General features: G+C 41.0%; 4 protein-coding genes across 4 annotated transcripts; 2 read left to right on the top strand and 2 right to left on the bottom strand.

Moving 5' to 3' along the window:
* Window positions 1–746: 746 nt before the first annotated feature.
* mrpl54 (mitochondrial ribosomal protein L54) lies at window positions 747–2,467 on the bottom strand. The gene is made up of 3 exons (XM_083969512.1): window positions 2,265–2,467; window positions 1,801–1,954; window positions 747–1,163 (listed from the first exon to the last, which is right to left on the bottom strand). The coding sequence occupies exons 1-3, from the start codon at window positions 2,389–2,391 to the stop codon at window positions 1,031–1,033; spliced, it is 414 nt and encodes a 137-aa protein (XP_083825638.1). The 5' UTR covers window positions 2,392–2,467; the 3' UTR covers window positions 747–1,030.
* A 1,208-nt stretch (window positions 2,468–3,675) lies between these two features.
* fam32a (family with sequence similarity 32 member A) lies at window positions 3,676–5,924 on the top strand. The gene is made up of 4 exons (XM_083969737.1): window positions 3,676–3,868; window positions 4,462–4,606; window positions 5,500–5,553; window positions 5,691–5,924. The coding sequence occupies exons 1-4, from the start codon at window positions 3,795–3,797 to the stop codon at window positions 5,757–5,759; spliced, it is 342 nt and encodes a 113-aa protein (XP_083825863.1). The 5' UTR covers window positions 3,676–3,794; the 3' UTR covers window positions 5,760–5,924.
* Window positions 5,925–6,022: 98 nt separating this feature from the next.
* On the bottom strand, window positions 6,023–8,223 carry fh (fumarate hydratase). Its single transcript, XM_083969481.1, has one exon. It carries the CDS (start codon window positions 8,170–8,172, stop codon window positions 6,673–6,675), a length of 1,500 nt encoding a protein of 499 aa, XP_083825607.1. The 5' UTR covers window positions 8,173–8,223; the 3' UTR covers window positions 6,023–6,672.
* Window positions 8,224–9,160: 937 nt separating this feature from the next.
* Window positions 9,161–15,627, top strand: hdgfl2 (HDGF like 2). Its single transcript, XM_083970532.1, has 16 exons — window positions 9,161–9,401; window positions 9,902–9,978; window positions 10,629–10,770; window positions 11,118–11,318; window positions 11,742–11,864; window positions 11,952–12,020; window positions 12,145–12,325; window positions 12,460–12,544; window positions 12,675–12,972; window positions 13,072–13,205; window positions 13,318–13,385; window positions 13,532–13,602; window positions 13,694–13,795; window positions 13,984–14,140; window positions 14,233–14,350; window positions 14,513–15,627. The coding sequence occupies exons 1-16, from the start codon at window positions 9,330–9,332 to the stop codon at window positions 14,610–14,612; spliced, it is 1,998 nt and encodes a 665-aa protein (XP_083826658.1). The 5' UTR covers window positions 9,161–9,329; the 3' UTR covers window positions 14,613–15,627.
* Window positions 15,628–15,752: the final 125 nt, after the last annotated feature.

The following is a 15,752-nucleotide window of genomic DNA, read 5'->3' as shown; positions in this document are numbered from 1 at the left end:
TCCATAACCTATTGTGTTTTATATTTTTTACAGTCTCTGGTTTTCACCCATGTCTGTCAGCAGAAAGTACCGACCTATTTTTACACTTTTACACTACACTTTTTTGTAGATCTGGTTAAAGGGGTGAAAGTTTCTTTTGTCGCCTTCCTCAATACGTAGGGTTGTTTAGGCTTTGGTGCTCTACTGAGTGCCATACAATATCTCTATGTGGAACTCATTGTCACAAGTTCCTCCTGCAATTTAAAGAGCTGTTTGGCACTAGAAATCATCCAATCAAATTTCAAGGATCTAAAAATCTAAAAAGTGAAATATTCACACACAAAAATCAGTCACCTGTCTTAACTCTAGGTGTTTTGTCGAGTATCTTTCAAAGTCCCCAATTTTGTGTCTTAACCTCCAACAAATGTTGCTTCGGAATAGAGGACTGCTTTGTCTGAGAGGTGTTAATTTCAGTTTATAAACCTTTTATGAAGTGAAACCAGATTTATATTCATACAATGGATTAAAACTCCTGCAATTCTGCAAGAACAGAGGATATATTGTGTTGGATATTTATTTATTATAACAAAAAGAAAAGGTGAAAGTGATTCAGAGAAATGTCATCAGGTCATTAGGCGTTCAATCCAGTACAATGTCAAATAGAGGAAGTACTGCCTCTCTGAACCTTAGCCGTTTTTGGAGCATATGACTGTATGACGAGGGCTTTGCTGAGAGAGTTTAAATGGCATTATATTTTACTTTCCTGCTCCTTGTGTTCACTGTTTGATGAAACTGACGGTGTATTTAATTCAACTATATTCTACCCTTGTAATCAACATAAATGGAGTCATATATTATGCTCAGAAGCCTTAATCAGGAACAGTTTCTTTAAGCTTCCAAATACTGTTACATAGAGTTGTAGAGTTGGTCTGATAATGTTTCACTCTTGAAATGGGATCTGCACATGTCAGTGTGATGGTAATTCAGTTCATTCAGTCTGGAGCACATCGCTGCACAAGTTAGGAGATGTCCCTGCCAGTCCAGTGATGGCTCAAAACTTCTTCCCTTTATGTAATCTGTTGAAGCGCCATATGTTTTCCTTCCTCAGACGCTTCCAGTACTCCCAGCTGTCTGACTCCAGCTCATGCAGCTTTTGGGGCTCTCCCAGGTTCAGCTGGAACAACCTGAGAAAGATATGAGAATCAGGTCATTGATGACACACAAACTTATATCACTGTTCAGAAATTTTGAGTTATAATGGGCAGACAGAGATAACAGAATAAAAGAAATAAACTAAAATGTGTCTGTATATTTGGTCCGTCCCAAGAATAGTATACATCATTTTCTTTCACTGGATCATCAACCGAATATGACCTGTCCAGAGTGTATCCTGCCCTCACCTATGTCAGCTGCACACATAAGTGGTCTAGCTAGCTAATGGATAGATGGATCACCTACTTTCTATAAGCACTCGCCTCTACCTGTTTCTGTATGGACATTTCTGACATGTATGCCTTCCAACAATGATTACCATCGAACATGCTTGAAGTATATTCACTATGAATACTTGGAAAGAGCCAAGAAAATAGTAAGAGGGAATATATTATATATTTGAAAATGTGTAGATCCAAGTAAATATGTGGAGTATATGATTTCTTCATCGCAAAGGGACACATTAATGATTTCCTTTTTTAATATTAACTTACTAAAACTAAAAACAATTTTCTTAACAGATTTTTTTTTGAAAGGAGGAAATGAAATTAGATAAACAGGAACAGTTAGTTCTAAGTACAAAAGAAAACATAAGAAATATTTCCTCACCACTCTGGATATTCCTCTGGAGGTTTCAGTTTGGGGTCTTCTCCTTGCTTGAAGATGTTGACCCCTACAGCATAAGAGGTAAGTCTGGCGGCGTCTTTACACACTTCTGGACCTTTCAGTTCTTCTTTCACCATGCCTTTTTTTCCTTTGGTTGCTGGAAAACACACAAGTGCTCACATGTGAACATCAATAACATAATGTACTGCAAATTTACCAAACCAACCAGCTCTAACAGAGAACTAAGGAAAGCATGTTGACAAATGTATACCATTGCTAGACAGCAACAGCTATTACCGACACAGGAATGTTATTTTTGGTTGACGGCACAGAGGTGAAAAGATAATAAATGTCAACTACGTCTGACACATGTGTTTCATCACCAGAGCCAATTTAAAACTGGCACCAAAGACCTCTGAGATGTGGAGTGACACTATAAACATGCTCTCAGTCTGTAAGTTACTCACCAACTTTCTTCGCGTAGCCACGAGTCTGTACTGTGTTCAACACGCTCGTCCTGCAGAGCGCAGCTGACACGTTGGCTGTGATGCATTTTGTTGACGGCGCTATCCTAAATAAACCGTATCCCAACATCTTTATTTTAGGTTAATTAAAACTATAGTCCACCATACTATGGTTTGACATTCATGGCTCCCTTTGACTTCCGCTTTCCGCTTTGTTCTTCTTCTTCCGGGGATTGCCCGGTGGTCTAGGCCCCTTGCGGCACACTGCTGCCTCCCACCGGCCGGTGTCGGTATCACTGCACGGTCTCGCCATTGTCAGAGAGGGGATCCCATGGATCTATCTAAAACTCATAATAGATCCATCATGGGATATAAATGAATGAATACTTTATTTCAAACATGTGAATAATATATTACACTTGAAACACTAAAATCCATTGTATGTTTGAAAAGGAGTAGGAAGAAGCATTATCTTATAAATCCCTACCCCTTGGCCACTTATAGGTTATCTTACTCCCTGTGTATCCTGTTTTGTTTTTTGTTTTTTTTATACTCTCAACAAAAACAAACAATCACCAACAAACAACAACACCATAACTGCTTGTGTCAAAATAAATAAAATAAATGACAAGTATGGCAAAAATGTGAAAACCCTAGTGTTTGTCATACCCCTCTTATTCCCTGTACCTTGTAAATAGCCTACCATCTGTTTGTACCGCTGTTTGAATTTGCTCATGGTTGAACATTGTCTGAGCTCCTCCGCTATAGTCTGTTCCACAATTTCACTCCACATATTGAAATGCAAAAGGTTTTTAAAGTTATGCGTGCATATGATTCAGTTCCCCCCTCAGATTATATCCATCTTCTCTCAACATGCTTGAATATTTACTGGTAGTATGTCGTTTGTTGCCCTGTACATGATTTGTGCTGTTTGGAGGTGTACCAGATCAGTGAGTTTCAGTATTTTTGATTTTGAGAATAAGGGGTTTGTGTGTTCTCTGTAACCAGTGTTATGAATTACATGGGGGATAGGCCTACTGGCTGCCGCAGATATATTTTTTTGACTGATTTAGGAGGTGTCTCTACATTCAAATTGCATGGCAAAACAGAGTAGAGATGTTCGCTTTACTTTCAGTATTGGTAACATATATTTACAACAGTAAATTTGAACTGTTTTCCAGGTGGATACTGGACTAAACTGTCTGGGTTTTATTGTAGCAAAGAGTATTTTCTTTAGACCCAGCTTTATTATGGAAAATCAAAAGGTAGGCTAAATAACTGCATATAAACATGTCTCTGCCCATTTCAAAATGTTTTATTTATAAACCAAACTTCATAAAAGGTTCATCATCTCATTTCATGCAGATCTGAATGTGACCAAGGTTTAATGGTTTCATCACTTCATTCGCGAGGCGCTCGTGTCGTTCCCACTTCCGGCCGACCGGTGGCAGCCTACATCCATGGCCTACACGAGCCAGTGGCTGCTAGTGTAATAATAAAAGAGAAGAAGAAGAAGAAGCCAGCTTCTCGAAAATGTCTGAGTACGCTGCAACTCAGAAGAGTGCGCTGAAAATCAAAGGCCTGGGAAGCATCTCAGCTGGGAAAAAGTAAGTGTTGTCGCATTTGGTATTGTATTTTGATAGACGACAAAAAATAGCCCCCAAAAAATACCCGAGATACCCTCTAAAGGCTGTTTAAAACCCCCTGCTATTCAGGCAATGCTAATGTTAGCATGTTTGCTAATAGCAAAACAAATGTCGATATTTCCTGAACATTTACTGGATTTCGCCAATAAAGTGGAAAAATACTGGCCCAATTCACTGGAAATCATAGTTTGTTGTTATAATGGTAACCCTGGTCCTATTTATAACCTGCATTGTTCGTCGTATAAACGACGGAGTGTCCCGAAAACATTAGCTAGTTTCGCTCAACATAAAATAACAAACTGCGTAGTAAGGTAAGAAGATAAACATGGTCCCAACATGCCAAACTAACAGCAAAATACATAGTATAAAGTTGGCTTGAGACAGTATTTTCACACAATAAATCGTTTAAAGTGAATCCTCGATAACATAATTAAGATTTTTTAAGAATATTCACGAGCGACAAACATCGGTGTTTCTTTGTGTCTTGTTGTGGTTGACTTGGGGTCCGACTCTGCACCACTTATGGTCCAACTGTTTCTATGTGTCTGTTTTAGGAAGAAGAAGAAGGATAAAGAGAGTAAGCATCGCTTGGACCAGGTCGCGACGAGTCAAAACGAGGAGGAGGGGAATTCCAAGAAAGCTTACATTGACAAAAGGACGCCAGCACAAATGGCCTTTGACAAGATGCAGGAGAAAAGGGTAAGTAACTGTTCCTCATCCTCCAATTACTGGTCTAAATTTAAATCAGAGGCCTTGTGTGTGAAAGTAGCAATGGGGCCATGGAGGTCAAATCATGTAACTTTACTCCTGCCTAATGATGTAGATGTAAATTTAGCAGAGGTGAGTAAACCTTATTTGTGACTGCTTTGTGACAACCACCATAACTCTTCAGCCTCAGTGCCATATTAGGTCCATACTTGGACACAACCTAGCAGTAAGCAAACATTTTGTATTGTTTGACAGTTGCACATAAAATAGTTTATGTAAAACCGAAAAAAAAAAAAAAAAGTCTGAAACAGCACATAAACAGAAATCCCCCCAAATTGTTCAGATAGGATATCTTCCGGTCATATTTAATATAGGTTGCACATTTATCTTAACAACCAATAATGCTGCAGTGGAACAGATTATGCATATAGTAATAGTAGATTATTACTTGCTGTCTTGAACTCTCCTGTGCTGCCAAAGTGTCAGTTATGTTGAAAATACCAGTGAAAGAAAATCTGCTGTGTTCAATATAAATCTAACCATAGCAGAGTCATCCCAGAGTGAATCCGTTCTAAAATAACTTCTAGTTCAGCAGCACAGTTAATGTTTCTAAGTCTTGGTTTATTTATGGTTTAGGACAAAGTTCATTTTTTAAAGCATCAGCATTGCAACATAATGTGTTGTCGAAAATACACGTAGTGCAGCATTGTAAGGGGAACATGGTTACATGGTCTCTTCATTTAATGGTCACTGAGAGTCACAGATGGCATATGTACCCCTGTTTTCTATTTGTTGTCATTCAGTATTATACTGGTTGTGATGTGTTTAGTTTGCCTAAACTTACATTGATCGTGTACATTTATCATCTGTATCTTTTCTCACAGAAAATGGAGAGGATATTGAACAAAGCTTCAAAGACACACAAGCACAGAGTTGAGGTAAGTTGTGTATCAAAGCTCGCAAAGCACTTTCTAATTGTATTCAAGCAGGTCAGTGGGTTTAAACTTTAAATGTGAAGCATTCATTTGTGCTCTTGTATTTGTGGAAAAACTAATGCGTCATACATTGTTTACAGGATTTCAATCGCCACCTGGACACCCTGACAGAGCATTATGATATTCCCAAGGTCAGCTGGACCAAATAGAAGAGGAGCAAATACTCACTTTGTTGCTTTGTTTTTAAATCTCACACATTACTTATTTTGTTGTTTTATATCTATATACATAATTGAAATTGGTTCAACTGGCATTCATTTAATCTTTTGTTGTAGTTCTTGGTGTAAACAATAAAGGAGTTGAGTGAAAATAAATTGTCTTTGTCTTAAATGGTGTATATTCTTAATGTAATTTGACAGATGAGCATAAAAAAGAGTTAAACTGTGTGTGTAATAATAAATGTCACAAAACCCAGAATATATTTGCTTTTTAATCAATATATATTATAACCAAAACGCTGCACAAATGGCACACATGCTGTAAACCAGAATACACAAGGTGTAGTAGGTACAGAGCACCTGAAGGTACAAACTAAAACCTGAACATAGTCAAAAGATTGTGTGAAAGACTTTGATAACCAAAACCAACAAGTTTGTGTACAAATGAACATTTTACTTCAGAAAAAGTTGTATTGATGGTGAAACTTCTTACTGATGATGTTAAGCAACAGGTGTATCTTCTGACAACACTACATTGCCTGATAAAACAGACATTTAAGACAAAGGTGTATGTGCGACAACCCCAGTTTAAGTAATATTCGCAAATGTGGGATTTACAGTTGTATTGATGATCAGCATTTTTGTGAATCTTTCCCCAAACTAAAATTTAGATATCATCTGGGTGTTATTTGGACATGACAATTTTTTTCTACCATAATAACATCAGTAAGAGGCTGCATCAAACAATAGGAAAGGATTCTCAAAGCTTTTTTTCAAGAGGTAAGAGATGTTCAGGACGAAGTTTTGTTCGTACAGTTATTCTCTGATTTAACGGAAATACAATTTTATTCCAGTAGAGAATGCATTTTCTTTCCATTGTAGTGTTTGTTGTGCTGTCAAGAGTTTACTTTGGCCCCAGCATGTCACTTGGTTTCACCCACTGGTCGAACTGCTCCTCGGTCAGGAAGCCCAGCTCCACAGCCACGGCCTTCAGCGTAGAGCCTTTCTTATGGGCGGTCTTGGCGATGAGGGCAGCTTTGTCATAACCGATGTGTGGGTTGAGTGCAGTGACCAACATGAGAGACTCATTCATGAGCTTGTTGATTCTCTCCGTGTTGGCCTCGATGCCCACCACACAGTTGTTGGTGAAGGAGACAGATGCGTCGCCCAGTAGCTGTGCAGAGTTCAGGACGTTCTTGATCATCATAGGTTTGAACACATTGAGTTCAAAGTGTCCATTGCTGCCTCCAATGGTGACAGCCACATGGTTTCCCATCACCTGGGCTGCAACCATGGTCATGGCCTCGCATTGGGTGGGGTTCACCTTGCCTGGCATGATGCTGCTTCCCGGCTCGTTCTCTGGTAAGATGAGCTCCCCAAGGCCAGACCTGGGCCCGGATCCCAAGAAGCGAATATCGTTGGCGATCTTCATCATGCTGACGGCCACTGTGTTCAGCGCTCCGCTCAGCTCCACCAGGGCATCGTGGGCTGCCAGAGCTTCAAACTTGTTGGGAGCCGTCACAAATGGCAGGCCGGTGAGAGAGGATACGGTGGAAGCTACTTTCTCAGCAAAGCCAATGCGGGTGTTGAGTCCTGTTCCTACTGCGGTGCCTCCTGCTGCCAGCTCATACACCCTGGGCATGGCAGACTTGATTCTCTCAATGCTGTACTTCACCTGCTGGACGTAACCACTGAACTCCTGTCCAAGTGAGAGTGGCACAGCATCCTGAGTGTGAGTGCGCCCAATTTTGATGATGTCTTTGAACTCTTCAGCTTTAGCAGCCAGAGCATCGTGCAGAGTCTGCAGGCCGGGCAGCAGGACCTGGTGGACCTCTGTGGCCGCAGCAATGTGCATGGCAGTGGGGAAGGTGTCATTGGAGCTCTGACTCTTGTTGACATGGTCGTTGGGGTGGACGGGATCTTTGGACCCTAGTTTCCCCCCCATTATCTCAATGGCTCTGTTGCTTATCACCTCATTCACGTTCATGTTGGACTGCGTGCCTGATCCGGTCTGCCACACCACCAGAGGGAAATGATCATCCAGTTTACCTGCTGACACCTCATCCGCAGCCTGAATGATTGCATCTGCTACCTTTGGGTTGAGGCCGTAGTCCTTGTTCACCTCGGCGGCCGCTCTCTTCAGGATACCGAAGGCCTTGATCACTTGGATGGGCATTCTCTCACTCGGTCCCCCTATCTTGAAGTTCATGGTGGATCTGACAGTCTGGGCGCCGTAGTACTTGTCAGCTGGGACCTTGAGCTCGCCAAACGTGTCCCGCTCGACCCTGTACTCTGAACAGGCCATTCTGGACGTGCAGATGGGGAGTTTGGAGTTGACGCTGAGTCTTTGCAGAGTCAGGAGGTTGCAGTTAAACTGCGGAACGCGGCACAGAGACCGAAACATGGCTTCGCATTAGAGGTGAATCCGGGGGGAGGTCAGTGCATCCTTCCACATTGTAATATGTCATTGGATGAGGAGGAAATTGATCGCAAGTCAGCCAATAGGGAAGCACCAAAGGCGGGATTTCCGCTCGGCTCGTCCTATCGGATGGAAACCACCAGGCTGCTACATCCGGATCAGTGAAGCGTCTCACTACATTACACGATACTATTTCCGCCTTGACAAACAAGCTAAATTTACCCTGTAGAATAAAACTCAGTAACATTACATAATTTTGCAATTCTAAAAATGCACAAATTTGATATATCTAACAAATAACAAACATGGATTTTCTTATATATCGGTACAGAGACATCAGGCTAGCTCTGATCAATCAATGTGGGATTTGGACTGATGTTCAACATCAGATTGTGAGGATTATCAGATAATTTTTTACTGTCTTAAAAGCCAAGTTTTATATTCAATAGGCCTAAGTGTACGCGGTCACAAAGAAAGCAAACATACACCACTGTAAGCATTTCTTTTTTTGGTGTCTATATTAATGTGTCCTTTTTTAATGTATAAATAATTCAGACACCGAAAGTTGATCTTCTTAATGAAGAGAGGCAGCTAATTATAATTCAACTCTGACACACAGCAAGATTTGCCTACACATGTCAGTGTTTTTAATCCCACTGTCTATTTAATTCAGACACAATTTAAATCAATGATAATTAAGATTGATTGGTATTTGCATGGCAGTTGTTTTATTGATCCATGCCATAAGATGCTGCACCCATAGGCACTGAAAAGATATACAGATGGAGTGTTTAATAAATTTAGTGTATTTTAGACAATAGCTGTTGCTAAAAAAAACATTTTATTCCATCGGCACTGACTTGCAAAAACGATTTTCATTTCATTACAATAGTTTGGTTCCGGGTAGACGGGCCTTTATTTTGAAGCATGAGAAGGAGCTCTTACCGGAAGTGTGTGGAGCGTTGTTGCTATCTTCCCTACGCCATCTCTTCTCGCGGTAACGTTAGTACACTGTTAGCTTGCTAGCTAACCCCATCGTTTCCAGGTTTCGTGTCGACCTGAAAACGGCACACGAAGAGAGACACAGAAAGGCTACGCAGCTGAATATTGTTTAAATCCAGGCTGCAACAAGGAGCGGGGCGATGCCACACAACTTCCAGCCCGGAGACCTGGTCTTCGCTAAAATGAAGGGATACCCCCACTGGCCAGCCAGGGTAAGCAAGTAACGTTAACAGCAGCCGGAGGGGCGGAGGGGGTGGGCTGCTCTGCATGGGACGCTGGAGAAGCTTCTCTGTGTATCTTCGGTTATGTCTGACATGGATACCTATCATACAAATGCATAAGTTAATGTTTACCAGGCTGTGGAGCTGCGTTAGAGGCCCCCAGCCAGTACACCACAAGCACAATTTGCATGAGATGTTGTCGGCCTTATCTATTTTGATACGCACACCAACAAAGCCAACGCTGTGTTATTTAAGAAATGACGTTTGAGACAACCGTTTATTTTCCCAGACTGAGAGATCCCTTCTCCATGTTTAAATAAGATGATTATGCATTGCATAGCTAATCTATCCAAACAAAACCAAATTAGTCGATACTGGGTTTTTGTGCAGAGCCAACCAATACAAATACGTGGTACCATCGTAGTGTGTAGTCCCAGTGTCCAGGGGGAATGTGTGCTTTTGTTTTACACTTGATTTGTGGTTGTTTTCAGATTGAAGATGTGGCTGATGGGGCTGTGAAACCACCTCCTAATAAAATCCCAATATTTTTCTTTGGGACACATGAAACGTGAGTACAACACTGTCATAACTCACTTAGAGGTAAAACTTCATTGCACTTGCAGAGATGTTAAAAAGTTAGCATAACTTCTATTGATTTTTTTTTATCTGTCTGAAAGGGAGGGAATCAAATCACACAAATGGCATAAATCCATCAACTGTAGTACATTTCTCCTTTTGCCATGCATGGTTGAACCGGTGTTGCCAATTTTAGATTAAGGCCCCAAATCACTGTTTTTCAACCTGATGCCCTCTTTGTGAGATGGTGGTAATGGTCTGTGTCGAAACAAAAAATTACTACTTTTGTGCCATGCAACTGCGTGTTAGGCTCATTTGGTAATTTTATTCTTTTCTGACAGTTCACAGTTGAGCATTAACTTGTGTGAGATTCAGTATGCAGTATGTTTCTCAGAGATGTGTTGATATGTTTGATCCAGCATCAAACACCATCTGTTTGACAAGATGGCACCTGCAGTATATAAATCCGTCACTAGATGGCAGAGTGTACCCGTCTTGAGTGTCACCACAGTGTAAAACTTGCTTAACTACAGTGTAAGGAGTACAACCTTTAATTTCAAGACAATACTGGTACGGTTTTAGTTGACCCGATTTGTTTCAGTATAGAAATGTGAACTTTTCTCTTTTATTTTTGTGACACAGAGCATTCCTTGCACCAAAGGACCTTTTTGCCTATGAAAAGTACAGAGAGCGCTACGGGAAGCCCAACAAAAGGAAGGGATTCAATGAAGGTTTATGGGAGATCCAAAACAATCCACATGCCTCCTACAGTGCCCCACCTGTTGTAAGTCACATTTATACTCTGAAGCATTGATAATTTGCTGGTACCTTGTTCACAAAAATATACTTCCAATGTTGACTCAACTGCAGGTGTCTTACTCTGCCTCTCATTTAGTTTTTACTCCGACTATTTACTGTTTGTGATCCTAATTTCAGTGAACTCTAGAAACCATTAAGTGCATTGTTTGTTCGTCACTGCTTGATGGGATCTTATCAGTTTCTTCCAGTTAAAGTCATGTATATACTAGTGTACAACCGTTTATAATGTTGTGTTGTAAAAGCTAAAATGTCCTATTTATTCTGTAAAACACTTGAAATTGTGTTAATCTTCTTATTGTGGTGCATTTGCAGCCAGCCAGCTCATCTGACAGTGAAGGCAACAATGCAGGAGGAGGAGGAGGAGGAGGAGGAGGAAGTGATGAGGATGAGGATGATGAAGAGGCTGCAGTTCCTCAGAAAGCGGACTCAGGAAGTGAGGTTGACTCAGATTCTGGGAGTGAAGACCGTGGAAGGGGAGGTGGAGTGAAGCGAAAGCCACCAGCTCCAGCTAAGGTAGTTCAGACATAATTAATATTCATGCCTTTGAAGACAATATAACTGCGTTATTCATGTGAATAGGAAAAAGCCATCCTTGGTCATGGTTAATGGCACTTCAGAGATTCACTCTGCATAATGGACCACCGAATCCTACCAGCCGTGGCAGTGTTGTCATAACAATTAGCAGTGCTTGGATACTTACTGAGAATTTCTCTTTCTTTTTTTAAGAATGGAAAAAGGATGCAAGCAAAAAACACCACTAATTAGCTTCCTTTTTTAAATCAAGGGATGTCATAGCAGGAAAAAACATAATGAGCCTTGATTAATGGAACTCATTTTGAATGCGTCGAGTGCAAACAACTGACTAGAAAGACAGATAACAGCAATGATATAGTTTGTCTAATTATATATTTTTATTGCTTGTGTTTTCTGTTTTAGCGGCCTCCTCCTCCAAAGAAGGCACGAGGTTCGTCTAGTGACAGAGATGAAGAGGAGAGTGGCTCCCCCTCTGAATCAGAACCCACACCTTCAGAATCTGACTCTGGGAAGAATAGCGACCAGGTAAACACACTAAACATGGTATGGTTTTGGGTGCTGTGAAACTTAACTACCAAAACTAAAAACATCTTGTATTTGATCGTTGAATAGGACTTCACTCCAGAGAAGAAAGCAGGCGGAAAAGGTGGAAAGAAAGCAGGAGGCAGAGGGAAGAAAAAAGTAAACCATTTGATCCCTTATATACTAAAAGCATTTAAAATACTTTTTATTTTTATTTCATTGACCATTTTTGAGTTCTTTGCCTCATCTCTTCCTCTATCCCCTTTTTTCTGTGATGTTGCAGAAGGCTTCATCAGTCTCGGATTCAGACTCGGGCTCAGGATCAGAGAAGAAAGTAGCGGACAGCGACTCAGAGGATGAGAAGCCTCGACCAGCTCTGTCTGGCTCCGAATCGCAGTCTGGTTCAAAGTCTGAATCGGACTCAGAGCCGCCTCCTCGGAAGGGCCCACAAGCACGCAAGAAAGGTACAACCTCCAGTGTGGTTTATTTATGTTTAGAATGTCATGCAAAATTGTACACATGTATTTTATTTCATATTGAAGATAAGGTTTAATGCCATCCTTTGTCCTCATGTGTACAATGTTTTTCTCTTCCACAGAGAAGCCTGCACCTAAGCCTCGTGCCAAGAAACCTAAACCCACCCCGGCCAAACGAGCACCTTCGTCATCCTCCGACAGCGACAGGTCAGGATGCCTTCAGGGTTCTCTCTGTCCATTCATGCATAACAGATTATTACACCAGTATTAATGCTAATGTGCATTTTAGCTGCTTAGCAGAAAAAGGTACCATAAATGTTTCCCTGTGTTGTCGCAGTGACAGTGAACCTGACCGCATCAGTGAATGGAAGAAACGCGATGAGGAACGCAGGCGAGAGCTAGAGGAGCGCCGGAAAAAGGAGGAAGCAGACGAGCTACGTCGGCTACGTGAGAGAGAGAAAGAGGAAGAGGAGAAGAAGAAAAAAGACAAAGACAAGGGTAAAAAAGGGAGCGACAGTGACAGTAGCAGTAGCTCGGACGAAGGTGTAGATGATCACCCATTGAAGAAGTCCAAGAAACCCCCTCCACCTCCGATCCCCGCACCTTCAGACTCTGACTCTCCACCACCATCTGAGGTACTGGAAATAAAGTGCATGTTAATTATCTAAATTAGGATTATGAGTGCAGATGAGTCTTGATGTTATTAACTAGGCATTATCCTTTCTCATCCACAGGCGAGGAAACCACCCAAAAAGCCAGATAACCAGAAAAAAGCAAGAATAAAGAAAGAAAAGGAGAGAAAAGAAAGAAAGGAGAAGGAGTTAAAAGAGAAGAAAGCCAGGCGGTTAGAGGAAAAGTCCAGAGCGAGGTGAGTGCACCATGAACAACAGGCAACAGTTTGCGAACCTCATTAGAATAATGTCATTAAAACTTAATATACACAGATCACTGAGTCTCTTTCCTTCCTTCCTTCCTCTTAGGTCCAAGCCTGAAAAACCCAAACGCAAACCAGAGAGGCCACCTGAGAAGAAAGTGGAAAAGAAAAAGGGTCAGTGTCTCAGACATTAACACTCTCACATACCACTTTTGTTTACTGCAGCTGACTGAACAGTCAGGTATGTTAGTTACTCAATGGGAGGAAAGAAAGTAATTCAGCACAGTATACTGACTGTTATATTGTGTGTCCACATGCAGAGCCATCACCAGAGGAAAGGCTACAGAAACTCCACACAGATATAAAGTTTGCACTCAAAGTGGACAACCCAGTAAGTCTGTGGTTTTGGTATCATACAGTTTTATCATACGGTTTTATGTTGACTGGAAAACTGAATGTTGGTGTATTTATGTGTTTTCTAGGACATAGAGCGGTGTTTACAAGCCCTGGCAGAGCTTGAGGCTGTGCCAGTCACCAGCCAGATCCTCCATAAGAACGCTGAAGTTATCGCCACATTAAAGAAGGTGCATTTGGCTTTCATTACATTGTATATTTGCAAACTTCTCTAACAAAACATAACGTTATTCATGTTTGTAATAGGGGTTTCCTTGGATGTTAATGGTTGTTGTACACTGCCTAATGTGGCATGGTTTTTATTTGAATTGTCCTCCCCATTTTAATCCCTATTTGTTATTTGGTTCCAACAATTTAGATCCGGCGGTATAAGGCCAGCAACGCAGTCATGGAAAAAGCTAGTGACGTTTACAACAAGTTAAAACTTCGCTTTGTGGGCAAGGGAGAGGTGGCAGCTAAACCTCAAACAGAGAACAAGGAACCAGAAGATGATGAAAAAGAAACACAAGAGACAGGTAAAAAGCCACATTTGTATCCTTTTCCCCCCATCAGGCTTGGTTTGTTTGGCCCTGTATGCCTATATTGATCTAAATTATGCTTTTTCCAGACTCCACTCCAGTGAACGGGGAATCAGAGCAGAAGAAAGATGATATGGAGACAGAGGAAAACCCCAAATCCCCTGCCCACGAGGAAAATAATGACGATACCCCTTCAAGTCCAAACAGGTGAACATCCCATTTGAAGCAATATGCATTATTTATGCTCTATTTTCAGTTGTCATGGCATGTGCAGCTGAAAGAATATGAAGACGGCAGAAAAAGCTTGTGTGAATAACCTCCCTGTCCCTGAACAGCAGTAGTTGTGACTGACTGTACGTTTGTCTTTAGACGGAGCCCAGAAAGTCCTGCTGAACAACAGACACACACCTATGAAGAAGCAGACAACTCCATCTCTGCAGAGGCGGAACCACCTGCTATTGAAACCTAAAAGACCCTTAACCACCAATGCAGTGGACCAAGTACTAAAAGATGGAGGCCTCTCTGACATCACACAGTGCTCCTCGCCCAGCAACATTGCAACACACACCCAGCATTTCCTACAGTATCTGTTACATCACTTGACGTTTTGGACATTTTGTACTATAAAGATATCAAGCCAGAAGGCCCTGTTGATCACACTCTTTGGTCCATTACTTATCCCAGCAAAAAAGGAAAGCTTATTAGTGTGATAGTTTGTGGCGCTGCGCGAACCCCTTTTGTTTCTGAAATGTACCTTTTCTTTTATACAACACTCAGCCCGTCCTGGATTCTCAACCCAAAACTCTGTTCCCGGCTACGTGTTCTTTCTACCACATGAACTCTTACTTTGGTCTTTCTGCACCATATGTATATTAAATGATTACATTTTAGCACTTCTAACCAGAGTCTAGGCTGGAGTAGTAAGAGATCAAACTTTAATGATTATTGTGGGGAAAACTGGCTGGAAATGGAGCCATGCTGTTAATTTTTCGCTTTGAAGGTTTTGTGCAGCCCTCACATCCTGTTGGCTTCTTCAATTTTTTTTTTTTTTTTTATATATATAAACTACAAAACATCACAAAGGCCTCTTGTCTGTGTGTATGACATTGTGAGAGTGGTAAAGTACTATTTGTGAGTCTTTTATGTTTAGTATTTTTTTAATTATCTGGCTTTGATCCAGTTAATACAGTCTGACATATAAAGCAATGAGTTGAGTCACTTAAAACTGTTTTCCAACTGAGGTCCACCTACTTTTTTATAGCCTTGTTTTCAGATATTTGCATCTACAATTTTGTCTGAATTAATAATTGCTGTGGAGTTTCACACCTTGCACTCTCATCTCCCTGTAGTGTCTGCATTCAGTATTGCATCATAAATTGAATAAATGTAAAGATCGAAAAATGCCCTCACAAGCAATTGAGATCTCATGTAGCTGCAGCCTATTTTGACATTTTCCCGTCATATGCATACAACAGGTGTTTTTAGTGCTCTGTAAATTGGTAAAGCATTTCTATCACTTAGTTGAGACTTGAATAAAAATCTCAGCATGGTTTTGTTTCTATCTAATTTCTTGGTGTGTAAAATGTGCTTTTATTTCAACAGCATCAAT

Source organism: Trachurus trachurus (assembly GCF_905171665.1).
Source record: "Trachurus trachurus genome assembly, chromosome: 4".
Taxonomy (NCBI): domain Eukaryota; kingdom Metazoa; phylum Chordata; class Actinopteri; order Carangiformes; family Carangidae; genus Trachurus; species Trachurus trachurus.
This window is presented reverse-complemented; position numbering and strand designations above follow the sequence as displayed.